Below are 25,695 nucleotides of genomic sequence, written 5' to 3'. Positions count from 1 at the left end.
AATAACGATGCATCAAAAATGTGGAAATCATTTTTTGAAGATTTCGGCCTGACTCAGTACGTCTCTGAGAAAACGCATAGAAGTGGCAAGATTCTTGACCATATTATTGCGTCAAAGAATATTTCAATTAATGTTAAATCGAATAGCTTCATTACTTCTTCAGACCATTCGTTTATTTGTTTCTCGCTCAGCAGTCTGAAACAACGCAAATCTCAACAACGTTTGATGTATAGAAATTGGAAGAAGTTTGACTCTGATGGTTTTATTAAGTTATTTAAGTCGTGCTTAAAGTTCGATGTTGCCTCAGGTATTGATGAAGCATGGGATATGTATCTTAGGTTTGAGGAGAATATTTTGGATTCCGTTCTACCACTAAAAATGAAAGCATTTACTAATTATCAATGCCCATTCTTTGACGATGAGCTTTTTAGATTAAAACGAAAGAAGAGAAAAGCAGAGCGTAAATACAGAAAGTCGAAATTATCTGTACTGAAGTCTGAATACGAAAATGTTACCCATATGTATTTTGAAAAATTCTTAGAGAAGCGTAGATTGTACATAGAGAATGCGTTGATGGAAAATTGTAGCCGTAAAAAGTTTGCCACATTAAAGTTGCTTTTTGGTCACGATGTAGAACAGCTCCCGAAATATGAAAACAAAAACAGCTTGCAAACGACTTCAACGAGTTCTTTATATCTAAAGTGAAAAGTATTATTGCATCGATTCCGACTGCGATAAGTCCAGAAATTCTGTAAACTGAAGTTAACTCACTGTATTCGTTCACAGAGTTGTCGATAAGTCAGTTTAGAGATTTAATTTCGGCGTCGTCAAACAGTACATCTCCACTGGACATCATTCCGACACATCTTGTAAAGTCAGTTTCAGATCATTATTTTCTCGACCTCCTGAAACTTCTTAATTTTTCGCTGAAGGCGGGATATTTCCCCCAGGCCTTTAAACTGGCCATTGTTAGGCCCCACTTGAAGAAAGCAAATTCTGACAATGAAGATTTTTCCAATTATCGACCTATCTCAAACCTAAGTTACATTTCAAAACTATTGGAACGGGCGGCTTTCATACAAATGCGTGAACACCTTGAAAAGAATAGTCTATTAAGCAAATACCAAAGTGCCTACAGGAAATATTTTCTACAGAAACAGCGCTGGCTAAGGTTACAAATTATTTGCTTCTCAATTTAGATAGGACAAAGAGCACTTTTTATATTGGACTTGATATATCAGCTGCTTTTGACGCTCTCGATCATGAATTACTTCTTTCAATTCTTGAAACAAGTTTGGGTTTCAAAGATAAAGTGCTTAGCTTTTTAAATAGTTATCTGAGTAGTAGATCTCAAAGTGTTGATTGATGGTGAATATTCGATGCCAAGAACTATAAAAACGGGTGTTCCTCAAGGATCTATTCTAGGTCACGTTCTTTTTTCATGCTATCTTGTTCCTCTGGAAGTTCTGTTTGAACGTCTTGATGTCAATTATCATTTTTATGCCGATGACACTTATCTATTTTGTTTACCATGCTTCGATAAATCAGAGAGCTTTTGATTTGATACTTACGACTCTCCAAAAGTGGTTCAGTGGTGCTAAGCTCCGATTAAACTCGAATAAAACTGAATACATGTTGGTTAGTAGAAAGAATAGTTTAAATTGCGATATTGAACTTCCAACGGATGCCAGTTTTTCTAACAATGTTACTGTATTGGGCTTCAACTTAGATTCCAGACTTTCATGTGCGAAACAAGTTAGTTCCCTGTGCCGTAGATGTTACTATTTCCTGCGAAAAATTTATTCCATCAGAGATACAGTCGACAGAAAGTCGTTGATCGAATTAGTTCGGGTAATGATTCTCTCGCGACTAGATTACTGCAACTCACTGTACTACGGACTACCTGTGAATATTATACAGAAATTACAGCGTATAATGAACTCAGCATGTCGTCTCATTTTTAGGTTATCACCTGGTTCACCAACAGCAAATTATATCAAAGAGCTTCATTGGCTACCCATGAAACAACGTATCCTCTACAAAATTCTACTTTTTGGTCACCGCTTAGTTCACCATCCGTGGAAAATTCCGATGTATCTGGGCGCATTAGTTTTCCGAAATGATAAGGTGACTAGATGCCAATATGCATACAATTTGAAGGTTCCTAATGTCACAACTGCATTTGGGTGAAGATCCATCAGTTTTGCTGTTCCTTTCGAATGGAATAAGTTGCCTTTTGAGATGAAACTAATACCCCATGAATTGGATTATCGCAAAAAACTGAAAACTTTTTTATTTAAATTTTGATTGTGAAAGCACTTTTGGGTTTATAAATGGTGCGTAAACCTATAATAATAATAATAATAATAATAATAATAATAATAATAATAATAATAATAATAATAATAATAATAATAATAATAATAATAATAATAATAATAATAATAATAATAATAATAATAATAATAATAATAATAATAATAATAATAATAATAATAATAATAATAATAATAATAATAATAATAATAATAATAATAATAATAATAATAATAATAATAATAATAATAATAATAATAATAATAATAATAATAATAATAATAATAATAATAATAATAATAATAATAATAATAATAATAATAATAATAATAATAATAATAATAATAATAATAATAATAATAATAATAATAATAATAAAAATAATAATAAGAATAATAATAATAATAATAATAATAAATTGAACCAAACTTCCCTTTCTCGCTAGTTATATTTTGTTCACGTGCGGCATATTGACTTTGATTTTCTGCATTGTTTTTATTTCTTGATCTGATTTTTTCGAAATGGTTTTCCCAATTCTCATAGTCCGTTTTAGGTCTAGTGTTTTGTTTAGTCAAAGAAAATTCTTTGAATATTACGTCAAGACTTGTCGTGCTATTTTTTTTGTTTCGTCGTCTGACGCTCTTTTCCGTTTTACATTTGTTCACTCAGCAAAACTAAAAAAGTCAAGTTTTCTTAATGACTTCTTCCTCTAACTAACGGCGTTTGCGCGCCTGACGTCGATCCTCATTCTCTCTCTAGCAAAAGTTTTAAGTTCATTTGCGTGATTAGATTTTGTTCATAAGTGACTTACCTCACTCAATAAAATGACTTTTGCACTTCAAAGCTCAAGTTTAATTCGAATTAGTTGAAGGTCAAAGGAACTCATATGTGCAATAAAGGTCTCTAATAAAAGGTTTCTTCGGAATGAATTTTAGTTTTTTTAATTTATCGCTGAATGTTTGTTGCCTAGCATTTTGAGAGGCGTCAGTTTTTTATTTTTAAAGCTTTATTAATTGGTCTCTGAATGTTTTTTTCCTGGATTTTTGAGCGGTGTCGATCTTCAATATAGGTCTGTATGTTTCTCTCTATTTTATACGGCACGCAAGTCTATTCTTTGGCTGTGATTCTGGCAATCTGCCGGCTATGTCAGTTGTGTTGAAATTATTGTGAAAACTTCGCAGCTATTTCTGGTAGTGTTTTCAGAATTAATTTGTGAAACTACAGCAATTTTAATTACATTTGTTGAATTGACAGGTCAAAATTGACATCAAGTGTTTGTTAAAGCGGCGAAGTAGCTATATTTTGGTGTTCGCGGTTTTTACAACCAAAAGATTTGGATTGTATTGGTGTTATGTCTTTCTTTTATGATGATCTGTTTACTTTTTTCGGCTTTTTCGCGTCAGTGGGAAGTCAAATTAGAGTGGTCATTTGAGTCACGTTGAAGTAGTAAAGGGAGCGAGAAATGAAATGGGTCTGAGGTGTAATATTATTTCAAACTTCCTTCAAAGTGGAGTGAGAAATTGGTGTTTTGACGAATTTTCAGTTTTTCTGAGGGACTTCTCTTCCCCGTCTGTCATTGTCTCTTTTTTCCAGTGCTTTGTATCTTCTTGACTGCAATAAAAATGATAAATATGTTAAATAGCCGCCTCAGTTTGGCTTCTTTGGGCTAGTTTCCTTCTTCACTCATTCTGCTTAGTATTTAGAGACAGCAGTTGCTCAGCAAAGCAATTCAAAATGAACAGAGTATCAAAAAACGAAATCAGAAATAGAAACGGGTTAAACCCATAGAGCCCAGTTTTAGATGCCCGTTACTCGAACTTTCTTTTAAGTCTTAGTTACCATATCTAATGCTGATTGGTATTGGTACTAGCCCATGTGTTGTCTCAGTGTGAAAGAGGAGTATGCATCATTCCAAAATTACATCCAAATAATAAGCACTTTAAAATTGTTGGTGTACAAAAATCATTTTTTTTATAGCTGCGAAGCTGTAAGCTGAGCGAAGCTATATTGCGGTGCTCTTGGTTTTTTTGTTCCGTCGTCTGACGCTCTTTTTTCGTTTTACATTTGTTCACTCAGCAAAGCTGAAAAAGTCAAGTTTTCTGAATGACTTCTTCCTCTCACTAACGGCATTTGCGCGCGTGATGGCATTTCTCACTCGCTTTTAGCAAAAGTTTTTAGGTTATTTGCGTGATTAGATTTTGATCATACGTGACTTACCTCACTCAATAAAATGACTTTTGCACTTTAAAACTTAAGTTTAATTTTGTTTAAGGTCAAAGGAACTCATTTGTGCAGTAAAGGTCCCTAATAAGAGGCTTCTGCGGAATGAATTTTAACAAGCTTTATTAATTTATCGCTGAATGTTTTTTACCTAGTTTTTTTTGAGCGGCGTCGATTTTTTCTTTCATTTTAGATCTGTATCTGTTTCTATCTCTATTATATGACACGCAGGTCTATTTTTTCGCGGCTATTCCGGCAATCTGCCGGCTATGTTCTTTAGATTTTTCTTCCCAATCTTGGTTATGGGGGCCAACGCCGGCTATTTTCTGGCAGTCTGCCGGGTATGTGTTAATGTGCCGGGTTATGCTATTGCTATTTTGCCTCTATTTGTAGTTTATAAAATATTAGTGAACATTTTAATTTTGCTCCCTTTTAATTGATCTCAAACGAAGTTATATTTGCAGCAATATGAGTCATGCAATCTTTTATGCAACCAATTTTGCGTCTGACCTATTTATGTTTTCGTCCTCTGGATAAACTTAACAGCCGGAGAGCACTCTCTTAAAGCCTTACGCCCTACTAGTCTTTGTATGCGATTCACCAAAATCGTTCTGAGGAGACAATTTCGTGGTTTGAGGGGGGCTCTTAGTCATATCAACGTTTCACCCCCTTTTTGAAAGAATTTCGGCCGACGTTATTCGGTTTTCTTTTGATGGTTACTCTTGTCCTAGCAGTTAGTATCATTAATGACAGGTCTTGTTGGTTACTAATTGGTCATAAATGAACCTAACTAACTTTGTGAATCCATAATTAGTGGTTTTCATAACTTTGATTTTACTGGTTGTCAATAGTTTTTAGAGAATTTTTGAGTTCTTCTTTAGAGATTTATTAATTGCTCTCAAACGAATGGTGTGAAGGGCGGTTCTTAGAGGTTGAAGACACCCACACTGTTGACCCCCCCCCCTCCCCACCGCGCTGTTGCCCCCACCCACGCAATTTTATACTAATTTTGACAATTTTTTCGAGTTTTTTGAAATTGTTTGTCAATTTTTGTGTTCTTTCAGCCCTAGATGTTGAGGAACCTCCTCGAGGATTTTATAATAGGTTACTGTATAGCTTCCACTGGTAGTGGAAAGGTTTCAATATTTAAACATCGCAAATTTTAGCATTTCTTAAAAAACTTGCAAATTTTTTCAATTTTTTTGTTAATTATTTTTCATTATTCACGTTTTTCCAGACACATGGGCCAGAAAACGTCCTTATATGTTTGTTAATAAGTCACTGAAATTTTGCTATTTTTTCAAAATTTATGTTTATTGTCCTTTACTGAGTTTAACGATCACTACTGGCCAACGAAGCTTTTCAAGTCTTTCAGTTGGGTTACGTGACATAACTCCAAAGGCCAAAAATAGTTTTGAACATTCTCACTGCAAAATTTGGAAACGTTTCTTTTAAATTATGCAATATTTTGCAAGTTTTTAGAATATCTGTTTTATTTATTTACTAACAAGGCTGGATAACTAAGAGTTGCAGAGTCAGATCGAGCTAAAGCTAGCCTCACTACACCGTGGCTAGCTAATCACGAAGTCAACTGCTCGCTGGTTGTTTGAGAGCAATTCGCCCGACGGTAGTCGGTTTTGTTTTTGTATTGTTTAATGCTATTGATGTTTTTGGCTTTGACCTTAATTGTTTTCAAATATTGTCAATTTTTTTACGAGTTTTTTTTCACTTTGCTGACTTATCTTATGGTTTTTTAATGACAGGTATCATCAGTTGCTAATGATGCTAATATTAATCGAGTTAATCTTTTTCATGTCATAGCTATTAAATATTATACGCTGTTCGTTTTAGTGAATTTTGAGTTTTTCTGTATATTTGTTGTTCTTTTTCCTTGTCTTTTCACTCATTCGCAATAATGACAGGTCTCTTCGATCGCTAATGAAGATTTATTTAATGGAAAAATTAAATAAGTTTTGTTGACATCTATAATGTTAATATTCAATAAGTATTATCCAGTTCTTCAGTTTTTGCGAAAATTGGTTGTATTTTTGTTGTCTTATGATTTAGTTTCGTTTGTGACTGGTTTCATTAGTTGCTATTGAGGAAAGGGCGTCTAATTAGGTGCGTGCGTTCATTGGACTAGATTTTTTATATTAGTTTCGAAACCCCCTTTTAAATAATGAAAATTGTTCAGTTTCTAGTCTTGTAATTTTTGTTGTTCTTCTTGTCATGTTGCTCCCTCTGAAAAAATACAGTTGCATTGGCCTTGTAGTGCGTCGTTATTTTGGTCAGTTCGTTCGCTTCAATTATTTGCGACAAATTTTTCTTATTGACTGAGATACTGTTTCTTTTCGAATTGTTTGTTTTGTGTATCTTGCCTTCGTTTGTAGTTCTATTGTTTCTCCGGCATTAGCAATGCTAAAAGATATTTTACAATTTCTTGAGATTTGTGGTATCGTATGATGTGGTTAAGGTTTCTGGAATGATTTTCAAAATTTTCTGATTTCTAATTTCTTTAATTTTTCATGTTTTGCTTTGTCTGACATTGTTTCCAAGGATGTTTTTGTATTGTGTACGTTTTCTAAAGATGCACAGGATTAATATTTTCATAAACTAAATTTTGTTATTGTTTATTAAAAACTAGATCTTGGAAAACAATATTTTGCTATTGTTTTTTTTGCGCATATAGGTTCATGGGTTTTTGCCTGATTTAGTTTAATATGGCTGTTGAAATGTTATTTGTCAGGTCATTAATTAAATCATTTCTTTAGGTTGTAGTTCAGAGCAGCTCTTGCTATGTTTTTAAAATTTTCATTTCATATTTGCTCACGCAAGAAAACAAATTTTTCTGAATGACTTCTTTTTCTCCCTAACTTGTGTGTCTGTATGCGCGTGCGTGCGTGGCGTTATTTGCCTTTCTCTCTAGGAAAATTTTTTAGTATTTAAAAAGTTCAAATTGATTTAGTTTAAGGTCAAATGAACTCTTATGTAATAAAGATCCCTAACAAAAGGAATGAATCTTAGCTGGCTTTATTAATTTAGCGCTGAATATTTTACATAGTTTTTTGAGCGTCACGGATAACTTTTTCATCTGTATCTGTTTCTATCTCTACTATGCACACACAAGTCTATTTTGCAGCTATTTGGCCAATCTGCCGAAGTTTTAAAGAAGTTCGAACTGATGCAGCTAAATCAAAATCGAAAATGACAAAAAAACCGAGATTGAGCTGAGCTTCTTTGGTTTTATGGCAGAGCCCCGTTTTTAACAATCTTTAAAAACAGCTGCAATTTTTTTTGCAATTTTCCCGGAACTTTGCCGATATACAAAGTTTAATGCTAAGGCTAGCGTTTCTATATTTAAAATATCGTGACATGCATTGCAGGCTTCCCAGTCGACGACCCGATTTCATTTTCTGAGTAATCTTTATTTGTTTTTCTCGATTCAAGTTTTTTAAGAGGATAATGATGTGACACAACACCACATCTGTCATAAGTACTGTAATGGTAATTTAGAATCGGGATAAATAGCTGAAGAAAAATTAGAAATGGTAAATGACGGTTTGGCGTTAAGGATTTTCGACCAAGTTTTGCTACTGCAAGTCAGAACATAAAGAATTAGGCATCGATCTTTATCGCGACCCTATGTAAAAACACCAGCATATGATTTCAAAATCTTAGAATCTGATTTCGATTTGGATCCACTTTTGGAGTGACTGCATTATCAAAAGCTTGCATTGCTTTTTGTGTTCAATTAGCAGTGAACTGCTAATTTCGATTTATCTTACGCCACATTTTTAACCGCGCTTTGACTTTGGGTTGTATTTGGTTTTGGTTTTTCGTGGGTTTCTAGTGGTTTATGTTGACTACTTGTCTGGAGGATGGAGGCAGTGAGATTGGTTTGTTTGAGAATTTTGATGGTAGAGTTTTAGTTTGAGGGGTTTTGTTGTGTTTTCGGCGAGAGACAGGGTATACAAAGAGGGAGAGAATAATTGAAGAAAGAATGAAGAGAAAGAAAGAAAGAAAGGCACCATGAGTGCAACTCCGGCGGGCAGACCTCCCTTTCAGATAAAAAGCAACCGGCTCGTGCACTGAGAGTAGTGACTTGTTGTTGGTTTTAGTGCTTATTGCGAATGAAAGATAAAAAAATAGTCGTTAGGGAAAGAGAAAGAGGCACCTTCAGCGCATCATTGACAGCCAGTCGCAGCTTTCAAAAGAAAAGCAGACGGCGTGTGGACTGAGAGGACAAAGGCTTGTAGTTTGTGCCTCTTATTGATGCGGGTTTGAGTGGTTGTTCCCAAGTGGGAACGGAGTGTAGGGGCAGTATCAAGGCCTCAGCATGATTTCCATGATTATGCTGCCCTCCCTACTGGTACCCTTGAGTTAGTTCAGCTTCAAGACCGAGATTAATTTCGGTGATCAGTTTAGTGTCTGACACTGGTCATCCAGGTGTGGTGTCCATCGCTTCTTTAGTTTGTCGGGTTCTGAACGTCATCTACTTACATACATGTGCACACATCTTGCATCTTCATCATGCTTAAAAACTGAATTTGGAAAATGTTTAGCTAGTGCAGTGTAATTCTTGGATGGCGTCAGCTAACGTCTCGATTCAGACTCCAAGAATCCTCATCCAGCTTCGTTTCGCTTTGATTTACATTTTTTGGAAATTTTGCTACTTTTTTGATGGCTTCAGCTAACGTCTCGAGTCATACCCCAAGACGTCCAGTTTCACTTTTTCTGCTTTGATTTAGATTTTAAGAAATGTTTGCTACTATTTTGATGGCTTCGGCTAACGTCTGGAATCATGCCCCAAGACGTCCACATCCACCTTTGTTTTAGATTTTTGGCTAAGTTTTTGAATGGCTTCGGCTAACGCGTTGAGTCATACCCCAAGACGTCAGCATCCACCGTTGTTTGATTTTATAAGATGTTTTCCAAAGGAGTTTGATACATCTTGATCTGGCTCCAAGTTAACAAATGTTTTCCTGCTGTGTTTCCTATTTCTTTACTTCGTTTTCTAGACCTTGCGAATTATTTCGAGCGTAATATTTGGATTATTTTGCTCACTGTTTCTAATAATTTTATTTGACGTTGTTCATCTACGCTGGTCCACATTGGCAGGTTATATGCAAGTCAGATAGCTTGATTTTGTATTTTTTGTATCTTTGCTACGTTTGCCCAAGCTGCATTTGCATACATGTATATGGATCTTACCATTGTTTTATATAGATAGATAACATTAGAGTTTACGTTTTTTGTCTTAGATGTCTGAGCATGTTGATCCTTTGTTTCATTTTTATGACTATTTTGTTGACATGATTTGTCCAGGTCAATTTATAATTGAGGTCAAGTCCAAATGTAACCTCTTTGCTGACGTCGATGTCTTCTGACCCTAATCCTAGCCTCAGATTTGTGTTCAGTATTTGTCTAGTGAAGATAGTGTTTGTTCTTTCTCGCGCTGAGGAGTATTTTCCATTTTCGCACTATTTTTCTAGGTGTTTGATTCGGATTTGTAGATTTTAAGCAGCGATTTCTTGTTTTTAATATTTGTAGGATATATCGATATCATCTGCATATTGTGAAATTTATGTTTTGTTATATTCCGGTTTGCTTTCTTACATATTGAATAAGATTGGGTTCATTCTGCTCCCTTGGGGACCCCGGCTTCGGATGTAAAGCTTCTAGAAACTGCTTAGTTGTATTTTACTTTGATTTTTCTGTTACTTAGAAGGCTGCTAGTTCATTTTGTGATCCACCATAGTGTCCTAATCTGATTTCGCCTTATAAGATACCTTTGTGCCATACAGACTCAAAAGCTTGCTCTACCTCTAAGAAGGCAGCAACTCTGGGACCTTCCCTTTTGAAGCTTGTTATTGCTTTTTTGTCAGCGTTCGAAGATTGTCTGTTGTGCATCTGCTATATCTCTAGGCGCTTTGTTGATCTCTGAACAGTTTTAGTAATTCACAGTGATTTACCAAGTTTTCGTTTACTATGTTCTCGGATACTTTTTAAGGCCGGATGTTACTGATAATGGTCTGTGTCCTTTCAGCGTTTTTTGATCTTTTCCTAACTTTAGTATCATTGTTACAGTTGTAGTTTTCCATTGGGCTGGTACATGTCCTAATTGTATTGACGCTTGAATTGTTTGTGCTAGGTTTTCTAATGTTTCCAATGGTAATTGTTTTATCATCTGAAAGCTTATTCCGTCATTTCCTGTTGCTCTATTTTTACGATTCTTTACTCCTGCAGATTTTAATTCTGCGTGTTTTCTTCATTCTTCACTTAGCTTCGTTACCTCGAGATTTGTTTCTCTGATTTTCAGTGAGAATATTTTTTCTCGTTGTCTTGCCTTATCTGTTTTTGATTCGATTAATTTTTTTATTTTTGGGCGAAGGCATATGCTGCTTCCTGATTGTTCATTGGTGATTTTCCATTATTTTAACGATTTTGGTTAAGTAATATTTTTGTAGCTTTCTAAAAGTTGTTATCTTTTATTGCTTGTTTTAGTTTGTCAATTTGTTTCATTGTCAATTTTCTTTACTCATTTTCTTGTCAGTATATTGATCAGTATATTGATAGTATGTTTTGTCAGTATATTAATCTTGTTGAATTTTATTTGGTGTTGTGTTGTGTTTCTTTCGTCGTCTTATCGTTTTGTTTCTTTTTCTCTCAAACTTTTATTTTTTTGTCATTTTTTTGATGGTTTGTAGCTGGGGGTTTGCAGCTGAGTTTTTTTCATATATATGTTTATTCATATATATACACTTTGTATGCAGCTTGATTGTTTTGTTTTTTATCTATGTTTCTGAGTCCATTTTTTGTTATTATCCTATTTCGGTCATCTGAGTTATGTATTTTTTGTTATAATCCTATTTTGGTCATCTTGGTTATGCAATATACTATTTTTTGTCATTTTTCTCAGTTAATTTTCTCATGTTATTGGATTGTTTTCTCTATGTTATAGGTGCTTACAGTTGGTTAATGATCAGTAGGGCTTTCGTTGAAGACATAAAATTTATCTAATAGGCTTTTTAGTTTTGAGTTGGCTAGGCGCATATCTAGTGTTCTTCATTTTACTTCTAGTTGTAGTAATAGTAGATGTTGTTATGAGTCCAAGTATTTTTATGCTGATACAATCTTGTCTTTGTTTGCTTTCTGATTCATGTTTTCGTTTCTATGAGCTCTTAACTCATTCGGTGTTTGATGTAGATTGCAGATCCTAAACGGCTGTGTTTAGTATTTTCTGCTAGGGTATAACCTTCTAAGTTTGAGTAGTTTTTCTTACTTAAATTGATTTTGTTGAAGCAAGCTATGTCGGCTTGTTTTTTTGCGGTATATCTAATATTTCTACTTTAGTTTTGTTTATCCGCGACAGTTCAGTTGCGTGACTTTTACTCTTTTTTGTAATGTTTGTTTTTTATTCAATTTGATTCTATTTTTTAAACCGTTCTTCTTTCTAAGTTATTTCAATTTGTTTTTGTTTGTGCTGAGTGGTCTGATTTTTGATTATGTTGTCTTTGAGCTTAATTATTTTTTGGCTCATATCTTTATCTACTGTGAGTTTGTTGTCTTTCAATATTTCACATAAAGTTCGAGATGTCCTCCATGACTGTTTTCCTAATATTTTCTCTAGTTTTTTTATATAGTTTCCTTGTATTTTGTAAGTTTGCCTTCAATTGGTCAATTTGGCTGTGAAGGTCAATTCTCAGTTGCTCATTTGCGTTTTTTGTTAGCTGCTCTCTTCTTTTACTTTCAAGTTTGCTAAACTGATTCGTTAGTATACTTCGAACGTTTTTTCGATTTTTGCTTGGGCTTATCTAGCTATTTTATGCGCTCTCTCTACCTTTGTTTTCTGGTTTGTTTTTGAGAGCGTCTGCATATGACGCAGCGCTTGCTTGTTGTTTTGCTTCTTTGTTTTCTGAAAACATTTGTGTGCAGCGCTGTACTTTTCATTGCAATTTGCGCAGCAAGGTTCATTTTGATCAGTACCGCTTCGCGGACATCTTAGAGCGTTGTTGCAGTTTGATGCATTGTGGCCATGTGCATGGCATTTGAAACATTGCACAGTCTTTGGTTGTTGTTTTGACGGTTCACTTTTGATTTTTTTGCAGGCACAATACTATCTCGTTCATGATTGTTTTTCTTGCCTCGTTTTTTTCATCTTTGGTTAGTACTCTTAACAGTCTGGTTTCTTGATTTGTTGCGCTGCTTTCAACTCTAAAAAATCTTCTTTGGTTTAATTCCTTGTTCATTTAGTTGTTCTTTTCTTGTGTTTAAGCTGACATCTAGCGAGACTTTTGTTAATACGAAGCATGGCGCTACTTATTTTTGGCTTTTGTGGTTGTTCGAATGCACTTTCACCTTACGCTTTTGGAATTCTTGTTTGTTTTTTTTTCTGGTGTTAGAAATTTTGACGCTTCTTGTTTTTGGGCTTTATATAGAAGCCATTTCTTATCGCAATTTCTCTTACACTGATCCTGTCTCTTTGGTGAATAAGTCTAATCATGGCGTTCGCGAAGGCAGCTAGTCGAGGTCTCGCTCCCTCAAAGTTAACATACACGATGCGTTGGTAAATGTTCATTTTTTGTTGCTCTACATTTGCGCGTTTGTTAGCGGCTTCAGCTGTTGCGCCTGCGTCAAGGGCCGCTATTCGGGTTCTAGTGAACGTAGTACCGTTTTCGGTTGGGTTGTCTGGGTTGTTTTTTGGTTCTAAACCAAAATCTATGCTCTCGTCGGAGATGGTTGGTTCGTCTGGCTCGTTTTTTAGAGGGTGAAAGTGGGTGCTTGCTTGCAGCTGTGCGCGCTTGTGGTCGACACTTATTCGTGTTCGACACTATATTTTCTATTGGGGGTTGAGGGAGAAGATTGTCGAATTTTTGTTCGTATAACCCGGCGTCTCGGTAGTCTGATTATAAACTCTATCGAACCTAATTTAGCTTTTATTGCACTGAAAATGGCAAGTCAAGTAGTCATGCCAAGTAAGTTAAAAGTTGCAACCGCTTATCCTATAAAAGGTAAAAAGTTGCAACAACTTTTGACAGCATCAGCAAGCAGCTAAAAACAATCTAAAAATGGTTTTTGACTGAGATTAGGCACCAAATTTGAGTTTTTTTCTTTTTTTATTCAGACACGCATCGCTCTGACATCTACGAGATGAGTCCCAGCCCGAACCCCAACACTCGAGGAACCTCCAAGTCACCTTTGGCAACCACGACACCAGTCCAACCTCCAAATGTAAACAAACAGGTGGCAGAACACAAAGAGCAGCAGAGGAAACAACAATCACAGCAGCACATGACACCCAACATCCCAGAGAGCAAACTGGCTACTGCTGTAACAACTACAGGCTAGTTCATATATTGAGCAAAGTCTTTGAGACAGAATAACGGACAGCCGCTTATAGTGCAGTATTTAAATGCTTTTACACATGCAAATAGTTGGTCATTTCGTTAACCAATCTTTGTTGACAAAGGTGCAAGTTTTACGATTATGCTCACTTGAGAAAAGGTATGAAGAGTTTTTATTGTGCCTGCCATTCTTGAGCTATGCAGTTTTCTCACCCAGTTTGGTTATCTGCAGATATTAAAAAATTTCACTGAAAATTGTAAGTTTTCCATGAGGTAAGACTGAGTGATGATTAAAGGATGTTCCAGGTGTTCATAAAACTCTATAATGCAATTTTTCTGCTTGTGTGCGGACTATTTAGCTTGTTTAACAATTATTTGGGTTATGTGGGTCGTTTTAGTACAATTTGCTTGATCGTATTTTCGTCTTACGAATATGACTTTTAGTCCGCGGAAATGGGATGAACTGGTAAAGCCCGAGGTCTTTAACCGATGTGCAGTGCTTTTAGAGCTTTAACAGGCTCTTAAGTGTACTGTTCACCAAAACTAATGAGGAGATATTGGTGGCGTAAAAGGTCTAGCTGTCTTTTTTGGTAGGTCTTCGATTCCCTCGCCAAATTTTTACCGCACCTCTTTGCGTTGCCTTATCCAGCTGGCTGCAACCAAAAACAGCGGCAAGCAAGTTGTTAGAGCAATTCGTCTGACATTGGTGGGTTATTAATTGCTCTCTAACGGAATTCGAAGCAATTATTGTAAACGTTGGTCTTGCTTGACCGCGTTGACTTTTCGAGCGCCTTCTACGCCCCCTGACTTTTTGGTTTTGAGTGATCAAAATTTCTCTCTTTTTCACAAATATCTGTAGTTGAACTCATGTGGCGGCATTTCACTACTAAATGTGAAAAATATGCACCGAATTTGGTGTAATTTTTTTCACTTCAAATTTTATTAGGGGTTATAGTGGTATATAGTGACCTCTAATGACGTCATCTGAAGCCCCCGTGGTTAGTTTAGTTGCTCCCAACCGACTGAAGCAGGCTGCAATAGTTTTTAATCCATTTTGCTGTTTATAGCTGCGGAGCTGAGCGTAGCGATATTGCGTTTTTCTTCGTTTTTTGTTCCGTCGTCTGAAGCTTTTTTCGTTTTACATTTGTTCATAGAGCAAGACTGAAAAAGTGAAATTTTCGGAATAACTTCTGCCTCTCACTAACGGCTTTTGTACTCGTGACCTCATTTCTCTCTATCTCTCTAGTAATAATTTTTGAGCTCATTTGCGCGTGATTAGATGATCATAGGTGAATTACCTCACTCAATAAAATGACCTTTTCACTCTAAAACTTCTGCTCAAATTCAAATATTTTATGGAACTTTTATGTGTACTAATGGTCCCTAATAAAAAGGCTTCTGAGGATTGAATTTCAACAAGCCTCATTAATCTATCGCTTAATAATTTACAGTTTTTAGCGGTGTTGATCAATTTTTCAACTTATCTGTTTCTATCTGTATTATACAACACACAAGTCTATTTCGCAGCTATTCAGGCAACCTGTTAGCTACGTTTTGAATGCTCTCCAACGATGTTTAAAGCGACTATTCTTAACGTGTTTGAAAATTTCTTGCTCGACGGTTCTCTAGAACATTTTGACTTCACTTACTGAGGGTTTTTTTCACGCTTGACTTCTTGATTTTTTGCTTCACCTTAATTGCTCTTATTCTAGATTAAATGCATGAGAGTTTATAAGGAACCATCGGTAACGGAAGGCGAAAATACATGTTTAAGGGGCCTCTGAAGAGCATGTTTAAGAGCTCTCGAGCAGCATGGTTAAGAGGACAGATCACGAGACTTCAATGACCAAGAAAGGTGCTCTTAAAAAGTCAATTTCCGAAAAAGGGCCGATTGAAAGTCATTGACCGAAATTCAAAGAAGTCAATAACTGAAAGCTTTATGCCAAAAGGTTGATGCGCTGAAAAAATGATGGATGCAGATGAAGTCAGTGACCGAAAATTAGGTCAAAATTGGAAATAGATGGAGAAAAATGGTTGTCCAATTGAAATTCCGATTAGAAACGATTCTTGAAAAAAGGAGGATTTTCCTTACCCTTCCTGTCTCTTTGTTAATGGCTGCGGAAGTGATAGCCGAATAGACCTCTTAGTGGCCTTTACTTTATTTTTAAATTAGTCGACAAGATTTCTGTGGCGACCATATTAGCTTACTCTCCTCTTTTTTGGCTTTTGCAAATTAGGTTTTGTCGATTTTTTGCTCACGATGGAATGATTTTTCGTCAAACGGCGTTCCAACAAATTTTATGCAATGGTTTTGCTTGGCAGATCTGGGTTTTCAGTACTCTTGTTTACCTGTTTTCTTCGTCTGTGCGAAATCTGTATGTGCTCTCCTGCAAATTTTTAAGTATTCGAAACAGCCATTTCAAAAAGAGATTAATTTTGCACCTAAGTATAAGTTTTTTATAGCAGGTTCTCATATTGCTTTAAGACGCTCGGTGAAGTTATGATCTTCAAGGCAGGTTGCATTTAGCCCCCTACTTCCTTCGAGGTTATTTTTTTGGATTTTTGTTGTCTGTTTCATTTTCATCAGAACAAAACACTTTAAACTTCCCATATACCGATTGAGCAGTTTTGCTCAATGTTTCTAGCCATATCATTGCGCTTACTTTTATTATTAGGGAGAATATTATTTTCGTTTTGCATTTGTTCAGAGCAAAACTGAAAAAGTGAAATTTTCGGAATAACTTCTACCTCTCACTAAAGGCTTTTGCACTCGTGACGTTATTTCTCTCTATCTCTCCAGTAATAATTTTTGAGCTCATTTGCGTGATTAGATGATAATAGGCGAATTACCTCACTCAATAAAATGCCTTTTGCACTTTAAAACTTCTGCTCAAATTGAAATATTTTATGGAACTTTTATGTGTACTAATGGTCCCTAATAAAAAGGCTTCTGAGGAGTGAATTTCAACAAGCCTCATTAATTTATCGCTTAATAGTTTAGTTTTTGAGCGGTGTTGATCAATTTTTCAACTTATCTGTTTCTATCTGTATTATAAGACACAAGTCTATTTTGCAGCTGTTCAGGCAAACTGTTAGCTACGTTTTGAATGCTCTCCAACGATGTTTAAAGCGACTATTCTTAACGTGTTTGAAAATTTCTTGCTCGACGATTTTTTAGAACATTTTGACTTCACATACTGAGGGACTTTTTCACGCTTGACTTCTTGATTTTTTGCTTCACCTAAATTGCTCTTATTCTAGATTCAATGCACGAGGGTTTATAAGGAACCATCGGTAACGGAAGGCGAAAATACATGTTTAAGGGGCCTCTGAAGAGCATGAGCTCTCGAGCAGCATGGTTAAGAGGACAGATCACGAGACGTCAATGACCCAGAAAGGTGCTCTCAAAAAGTCAATTTCCAAAAAAGCGCTGATTGAAAGAGTCATTGACCGAAATGCAAAAAGTCAATAACTGAAAGCTTTATGCCAAAAGGTTGATGCGCTGAAAAAATGATGGATGCAGATGAAGTCAGTGACCGAAAAATAGGTCAAAATTGGAAATAGATGTAGAAAAAGAGTTGTTAATGGCTGCGAAAGTGATAGCCGAGTAGAGCTCTTATTGGCCTTTACTTTTTTTAAATTTAGTCGACAAGATTTCTGTGGGGACCATATTAGCTTACACTCCTCTTTTTTGGCTTTTGCAAATTAGGTTTTTGTTGTCGATTTTTTGCTCACGATGGAATGATTTTTTGTTAAACGGCGTTCCAACAAATTTTATGCAATGGTTTTGCTTAGCAGATCTGGGTTTTCAGTATTTTTGTTTACCTGTTTTCTTCGTCTTTGCGAAATCTGTATGTGCTCTCCTGCAATTTTTTAAGCATTCGAAACAGCCTTTTGAAAAAGATAATAATTTTGCACCTAAGTATAAGTTTTTTAATAGCAGGTTCGCATATTGCTTTAAGACGCTCGGTGAAGTTATGATCTTCAAGGCAGGTTGCATTTAGCCCCCTATTTCCTTCGAGGTTATTTCTTTGGATTTTTAATGTTTGTTTCATTTTCATCGGAACTAAACACTTTAAACTTCCCATATACCGATTGAGCAGTTTTGTTCAATGTTTCTGGCCAAAGCATTTTGCTTACTTTTATTATTAGGGAGAATATTATTTTCGTTTTGCATTTGTTCAGAGCAAAATTGAAAAAGTGAAATTTTCGGAATAACTTCTGCCTCTAACTAACGGCTTTTGCACTCGTGATGTTATTTCTCTCTATCTCTCTAGTAATAATTTTTGAGCTCATTTGCGTGATTAGATGATCATAGGTGAATTACCTCACTCAATAAAATGACTTTTGCACTCTAAAACTGCTCAAATTGTTTTATGAAGAATGTTTTATGGAAGTTTTTGTGTACTGTTGGTCCCTAATAAAAAGTTTTCTGAGGAGTGAATTTCAACAAGCCGCATTAATTTGTCGCTTAATAGTTTAGTTTTTGAGCGGTGTTGACCAATTTTTCAACTTATCTGTTTCTATCTGTATTATACGACACAAGTCTATTTCGCAGCTGTTCAGGCAAACTGTTAGCTACGTTTTGAATGCTCTCCAACGATGTTTAAAGCGACTATTCTTAACGTGTTTGAAAATTTCTTGCTCGACGATTTTTTTGACTTCACTTACTGAGGGACTTTTTCACGCTTGACTTCTTATTTTTGCTTCACCTAAATTGCTCTTATTCTAGATTCAATGCACAAGAGTTTATAAGGAACCATCGGTAACGAAAGGCAAAAATACATGTTTAAGCGGCCTCTGAAGAGCATGTTTAAGAGCTCTCGAGCAGCATGGTTAAGGGGACAGATCACGAGACATCAATGACCCAGAAAGGTGCTCTCTTAATAAGTCAATTTCCAAAAAAGCGCTGATTGAAAGAGTCATTGACCGAAATGCAAAAAGTCAATAACTGAAAGCTTTATGCCAAAAGGTTGATGCGCTGAAAAAATGATGGATGCAGATGAAGTCAGTGACCGAAAAATAGGTCAAAATTGGAAATAGATGGACAAAAAGAGTTTTCCAATTGAAGTTCTGATTAGAAACGATTCTTGAAAAAGGGAGGATTTTCTTTACCCTTCCTTTCTCTTTGTTAATGGCTGCGAAAGTGATAGCCGAGTAGAGCTCTTATTGGCCTTTACTTTATTTTCAATTTAGTCGACAAGATTTCTGTGGCAACCGTATTAGCTTACACTCCTCTTTTTCGATTTTTGCAAATTAGGTTTTGTTGTCGATTTTTTGCTCACGATGGAATGATTTATCGTTAAACGGCGTTCCAACAAATTTTATGCAATGGTTTTGCTTGGCAGATCTGGGTTTTCACAGTATTCTTGTTTGCCTGTTTTCTTCGTTTTTACGAAATGTGTGTGTGCTCTCCTGCAAATTTTTAAGCATTCGAAACAGCCTATTGAAAAAGAGGTCAATTTTGCACCTAAGTATAAGTTTTTTAATAGCAGGTTCTCATATTGCTTTAAGACGCTCGGTGAAGTTATGATCTTCAGGGCAGGCTGCATTTAGCCCCCTACTTCCTTCGAGGTTATTTCTTTGGATTTTTGTTGTCCCATATACCAATTGAGCGGTTTTTTTTAATGTTTCTGGCCATAGGATTGCGCTTACTTTTTTAAAATTGGGGAGAATTTTTCCTTTAATTCAAGATTGTATGTAATCAATCGGTTTTTGGTTAGTGCATCATTGATATTAATGTTGGGATGCGCACATATGTCAGTCGAAATAATTGAATCAGTTGTTAGGCGGGGATCAGAGGGGCATAAGAGACGAGTAAGTGCTTCAGCGTAGGACACAGGAGGTCGCTGGTTCTAATCCCTCCCTAGGCCGAGATTTTGACTTCACTTACTGAGGGACTTTTTCACGCTTGACTTCTTGATTTTTTGCTTCACCTAAATTGCTCTTATTCTAGATTGAATGCACGAGAGTTTATAAGGAACCATCGGTAACGAAAGGCGAAAATACATGTTTAAGCGGCCTCTGAAGGGCATGTTTAAGGGCTCTCGAGCAGCATGGTTAAGAGGACAGATCACGAGACATCATTGACCCAGAAAGGTGCTCTCTTAAAAAGTCAAATTTCCAAAAAGGGGCTGATTGAAAGAGTCATTGACCGAAATGCAAAAAGTCAATAACTGAAAGCTTTATGCCAAAAGGTTGATGCGCTGAAAAAATGATGGATGCAGATGAAGTCAGTGACCGAAAAATAGGTCAAAATTGGAAATAGATGGACAAAAAGAGTTTTACAATTGAAGTTCTGATTAGAAACGATTCTTGAAAAAGGGAGGATTTTCTTTACCCTTCCTTTCTCTTTGTTAATGGCTGCGAAAGTGATAGCCGAGTAGAGCTCTTATTGGCCTTTACTTTATTTTCAATTTAGTCGACAAGATTTCTGTGGCAACCGTATTAGCTTACACTCCTCTTTTTCGACTTTTGCAAACTAGATTTTGTTGTCGATTTTTTGCTCACGATGGAATGATTTATCGTTAAACGGCGTACCAACAAATTTTATGCAATGGTTTTGCTTGGCAGATCTGGGTTTTCACAGTATTCTTGTTTGCCTGTTTTCTTCGTTTTTACGAAATCTGTATGTGCTCTCCTGCAAATTGTTAAGCATTCGAAACAGCCTTTTGAAAAAGAGGTGAATTTTGCACCTAAGTATAAGTTTTTTAATAGCAGGTTCTCATATTGCTTTAAGACTCTCGGTGAAGTTATGATCTTCAAGGCAGGCTGCATTTAGCCCCCTACTTCCTTCGAGGTTATTTCTTTGGATTTTTGTTGTCCCATATACCAATTGAGCGGTTTTTTTAATGTTTCTGGCCATAGGATTGCGCTTACTTTTTTAAAATTAGGGAGAATTTTTCCTTTAATTCAAGATTGTATGTAATCAATCGGTTTTTGGTTAGTGCATCATTGATATTAATGTTGGGATGCGCACATATGTCAGTCGAAATAATTGAATCAGTTGTTAGGCGGGGATCAGAGGGGCATAAGAGACGAGTAAGTGCTTCAGTGTAGGACACAGGAGGTCGCTGGTTCTAATCCCTCCCTAGGCGCAGATTTTGACTTCACTTACTGAGGGAACTTTTCACGCTTGACTTCTTGATTTTTTGCTTCACCTAAATTGCTCTTATTCTAGATTGAATGCACGAGAGTTTATAAGGAACCATCGGTAACGAAAGGCGAAAATACATGTTTAAGCGGCCTCTGAAGGGCATGTTTAAGGGCTCTCGAGCAGCATGGTTAAGAGGACAGATCACGAGACGTCAATGACCCAGAAAGATGCTCTCTTAAAAAGTCAATTTCCAAATAAGCGCTGATTGAAAGGGTCATTGACCGAAATGCAAAAAGTCAATAACTGAAAGCTTTATGCCAAAAGGTTGATGCGCTGAAAAAATGATGGATGCAGATGAAGTCAGTGACCGAAAATAGGTCAAAATTGGAAATAGATGGACAAGAGTTTTCCAAGAGTTCTGATTAGAAACGATTCTTGAAAAAAGGAGGATTTTCTTTACCCTTCCTTTCTCTTTGTTAATGGCTGCGAAAGTGATAGCGGAGTAGAGCTCTTATTGGCCTTTACTTTATTTTCAATTTAGTCGACAAGATTTCTGTGGCAACCGTATTAGCTTACACTCCTCTTTTTCGACTTTTGCAAATTAGGTTTTGTTGTCGATTTTTTTGCTCACGATGGAATGATTTATCGTTAAACGGCGTTCCAACAAATTTTATGCAATGGTTTTGCTTGGCAGATCTGGGTTTTCACAGTATTCTTGTTTGCCTGTTTTCTTCGTTTTTACGAAATCTGTATGTGCTCTCCCGCAAATTTTTAAGCATTCGAAACAGCCTTTTGAAAAAGATAATAATTTTGCACCTAAGTATAAGTTTTTTAATAGCAGGTTCGCATATTGCTTTAAGACGCTCGGTGAAGTTATGATCTTCAGGGCAGGCTGCATTTAGCCCCCTACTTCCTTCGAGGTTATTTCTTTGGATTTTTGTTGTCCCATATACCAATTGAGCGGTTTTTTTAATGTTTCTGGCCATAGGATTGCGCTTACTTTTTTAAAATTAGGGAGAATTTTTCCTTTAATTCAAGATTGTATGTAATCAATCGGTTTTTGGTTAGTGCATCATTGATATTAATGTTGGGATGCGCACATATGTCAGTCGAAATAATTGAATCAGTTGTTAGGCGGGGATCAGAGGGGCATAAGAGACGAGTAAGTGCTTCAGTGTAGGACACAGGAGGTCGCTGGTTCTAATCCCTCCCTAGGCGGAGATTTCTGCTCCCATAATTATTTATCTTTGCTACAGCTCCCTCTGTCCCATTAAATTGCAACACTTGTCGTTCGAGATCAATTTATCCACCTTCCATTACTCTCCAACGAACTTCTTGTTGTGGAGGATGTTGTTGCTGAGGGAGTTAACATTTATCTCAGAAGTTTGATCTTTATAATTTTGAGTGGCCGGCTTTCCAATAGTGGCTTTTTGATTGTGTTTAAGTGAATAAGTGGGCCCACTTATGTAAATGCGGAAACGAGGCATTTGTAGTTTTGATATTTTGAGCAATTGTGGGCATTGGTAAACTTCTACTGTTAATATAAATCTCATAGTTTTCTTCGACCAATGTTTCTTTGTTTTTTGGAAGACATTGAGAACTCAGTCGGCAGTTATAATTTTGCAAGATGCAATAAAACAAGAAATGTTCTAGAGTTCGATCACGTTTTCAATTGCTGTTCATTGTCCTATTAGGGTGTGGATGGGATAACTAAGTCGCTGATTTTGCTTTTTACAATTGAGTCCTTAGCTTTATTTTCCTTAAATATGAACTATTATCTTAAAGGTTAAAATTGGGATGAAATGTTAGGTGTGAAAATAATTTTTCACACCTCAGTCATTTTACCCCGCTTTTAATCTATCAATTTCTCTTAATAGGACTAATTATAATTGATTTAGACCTACTTATAGTCATTTATGGGAAGCTTAACTGGTCTTACTGATAAATCCCAGTTATTAGATATAAGAGCATTAGGTAATCAGAGTTCATAATGCTAAATAGTATTATTTTAAGGTTAATAGTCTAACGCCGTCTATTTTCCGGCAATCTGCCGGCTATGTTTAAAATTTTCCAAACAGTGAACTTGAGAGATTGTGACACTTTGGTAATTAACAAATTATTTTATTTCCAGATATGATTGATTTACTTTTCTTTTTATAGCTGCGAAGCTGTAAGCTGAGCGTAGCTATATAGCGGTGCTCTTGGTTTTTTACGACTCGAAGAGGAGTATTGATATTCTACAGGTTTTTTTTAGCAGAAAGCAAGTTTGTTCATGACTTGAATTTTGACTTCTTTCTATTCGAGCTTTTACCTCCGATTTTGATTGCTGATTTCTGTTTTCGAACATTGGATTTTAACAATAGCTTAGTTTGTAATGTATAGTAATTGGTAACAGTCTGTAAATCAAGGTGAAGAGGTCAATTTCAGAAAATTTGATCCCATTTAACTACCTACCCCGCCCCCGCAAAAAACTACACCCCCCCCACGTACCTACCTACCTACCCCCCCCCCCCCCCCACTTACCTACCTAACCCCCCCCCCCCTCGTACTACCTACTAACCCCCCTCCTCGTACCTACCTACCCCTCCCCCCCCCCCCCCACGTACGTACCTACCCCCCACCCCACCTACCTAAACCCCCACCACCACCTACCTGCCCCCACCTACCAACCCCCCCCCCCATCAGCACCTGCCCGCAGTCCTGAACTGAAAAAATTTTAACGCGATTTTTGTTATTTTAATGTTTTTTCGATATTCTGATTTTGTCCAAGTTAGGGTAGAGATTATTTTGCACGACGATTCGAGTCGTTTCCGGTATTCTACCGGCTATGTTTTTTTGTTTCGTCTGACGCTCTTTTTTTTCGTTTTACATTTGTTCACACAGCAAAGCTGAAAAAGTCAAATTTTCTGAATGACTTCTTCCTCTCACTAACGGCATTTGCGCGCGTGACGTCATTTCTCACTCGCTTTAGCGAAAGTTTTTAGGTTATTTGCGTGATTAGATTTTGATCATACGTGACTTACCTCACTCAATAAAATGACTTTTGCACTTTAAAACTTAAGGTTAATTTGAATTTGTTTAAGGTCAAAGGAACTCATATAAAGGTCTCTAATAAAAGGTCTCTAAAAGGTGCAATAAAGGTCTCTAATAAAAGGTTTCTTCGGAATGAATTTTAACAAGCTTTATTAATTTATCGCTGAATGTTTTTCAGCCTAGTTTTTTGAGCGGCGTCGATTTTTTTTTTCAATTTAGATCTGTATCTGCTTCTATCTCTATTATATGGCACGCACGTCTATTCTTTCGCAGCTAGTCCGGTAATCTGCCGGCTGTTTCAGTTTTTCTTGTACATCGCCGGAATAGTTGTTTCTCATTATTGAACAAAAATTCTTTTGAATTGCAAGTTGTATATATTTCGCTGCGTCTTCACTGTTTCGGTAAATTAGGCTAAACTATACCTATCCAAGAACTTATTTTGAGGATATGTTGCTAGAAACTTCCAGGTGATTAAATTGTACTTCAACAAAGCATTTCATAAAATTTAATCGTGAATTTTTTTAGGTGGACGTGACTCTCCTTCAGCACGACACCAACCACTGCCCCAGATTCCAGTGCAAACGAAGAAACAGCACCATCACCCTCCTCCCACCTCGAGATCCAGACAAGTTGCAGATCAGATAGACGCAGGAGGCCCGCCTCCCCTATTCCGATCGGGTTAGTAAACAATAACACCCGAATTTATCAGTCACATGCAATATCAAAGAAATGGGAGTGAACAAACATAACCGAATTGAAGTTAATTAACTATCGCAAGCTCATGTGAACCTAAGCCTCTTGAAGCATAAAGATATGCTTCAAGAGTACTTTAAATTGCTCTCAAACGAAGTTTGTAGCAATTGCATTAGTCATGTGGTCTTTTTAATGCAATTTTTCGCTTGACCGATTTAATAAAAAGATAGGGCACTAAGTTTAGGGAAAAATAGACTTAGACTTGTTCGGCTTGAAGTTAGACTTCTTCAAGTCTAAGTTCAATCTTTCAACCTAAGCTCTCTGCCTCGAAGTTTTAGTGACAGATGAAATCGTACCCTGGGGTCTCTAAGTATGCGATTGACTGAAACTGTTTTTGAAGACATTTCTTGATGTGAAGGGCAATCTTAAAAGTTTGACCCCCCCCCCCCCCGCCCATTAACCCAATCTCCACACTCCCCCAAACACTCCTCCAGTCCATTACCCGTCAACGCTTAACCCCCCTCCCCCGCCCTACTCCACTCACCCCCTCCCGCTAAGGTTAGCATCCTTAAGTCGCAGCTAGCTACTACAAAAGCCAACGGCTCATCGGTCGTTTGTGAGCAATTCGCCCGACGTTAGTCTGTTATGTTCTTTATTACATGGAAAAAATTGACGGAAAAATTAAGCCTTTGGAGAAATCATTCCGTGAAAAATTCATTCGAGACGAAGAATATATTTTCAGGCAGTTGGACTCGCATTTTACTACTGGCTCGTCACTGAAGAGTTTTAAAATTTTGGACCGTTGGTGCCTAGTTAACAAAGGTTACGTTTATTTGTGATATTTTAGGAATATCCCTTAACACCTTACCTCACGATGGAAAAATAAAACATGGTACGTTCTATTGTGGCAATGCCTGTTCCTGAATGTGGGTGATAAATGCATGTTTTTAGCTGGTAGTTGTGCAAATCTTAATTTTAACCGGAATGGCTTTT

At 36.4% G+C, this 25,695-nt stretch overlaps 1 protein-coding gene across 6 annotated transcripts in view; it reads left to right on the top strand.

Annotated features, from left to right (window-relative positions):
- LOC142343183 (uncharacterized) overlaps window positions 1-25,695 on the top strand; it is a 74,107-nt gene that overhangs the window by 33,946 nt on the left and 14,466 nt on the right. For 4 of the 6 annotated variants that reach the window (XM_075394893.1, XM_075394891.1, XM_075394889.1 and 1 more), the window contains exons 13-15: window positions 13,661-13,879; window positions 24,535-24,687; window positions 25,550-25,594. In XM_075394893.1, coding sequence (XP_075251008.1) covers window positions 13,661-13,879; window positions 24,535-24,687; window positions 25,550-25,594 — 417 coding nt within the window. The remainder of the gene's footprint in view (window positions 1-13,660; window positions 13,880-24,534; window positions 24,688-25,549; window positions 25,595-25,695) is intronic. The other 2 variants (XM_075394894.1, XM_075394892.1) reach the window with 1 other exon arrangement.

This window comes from Convolutriloba macropyga, chromosome 7 (assembly GCF_964194025.1).
Source record: "Convolutriloba macropyga chromosome 7, txConMacr16.3, whole genome shotgun sequence".
Taxonomy (NCBI): domain Eukaryota; kingdom Metazoa; phylum Xenacoelomorpha; order Acoela; family Convolutidae; genus Convolutriloba; species Convolutriloba macropyga.
The sequence above is the reverse complement of the archived record's forward strand: the minus strand, read 5'-3'. Positions and strand labels throughout refer to the sequence as shown.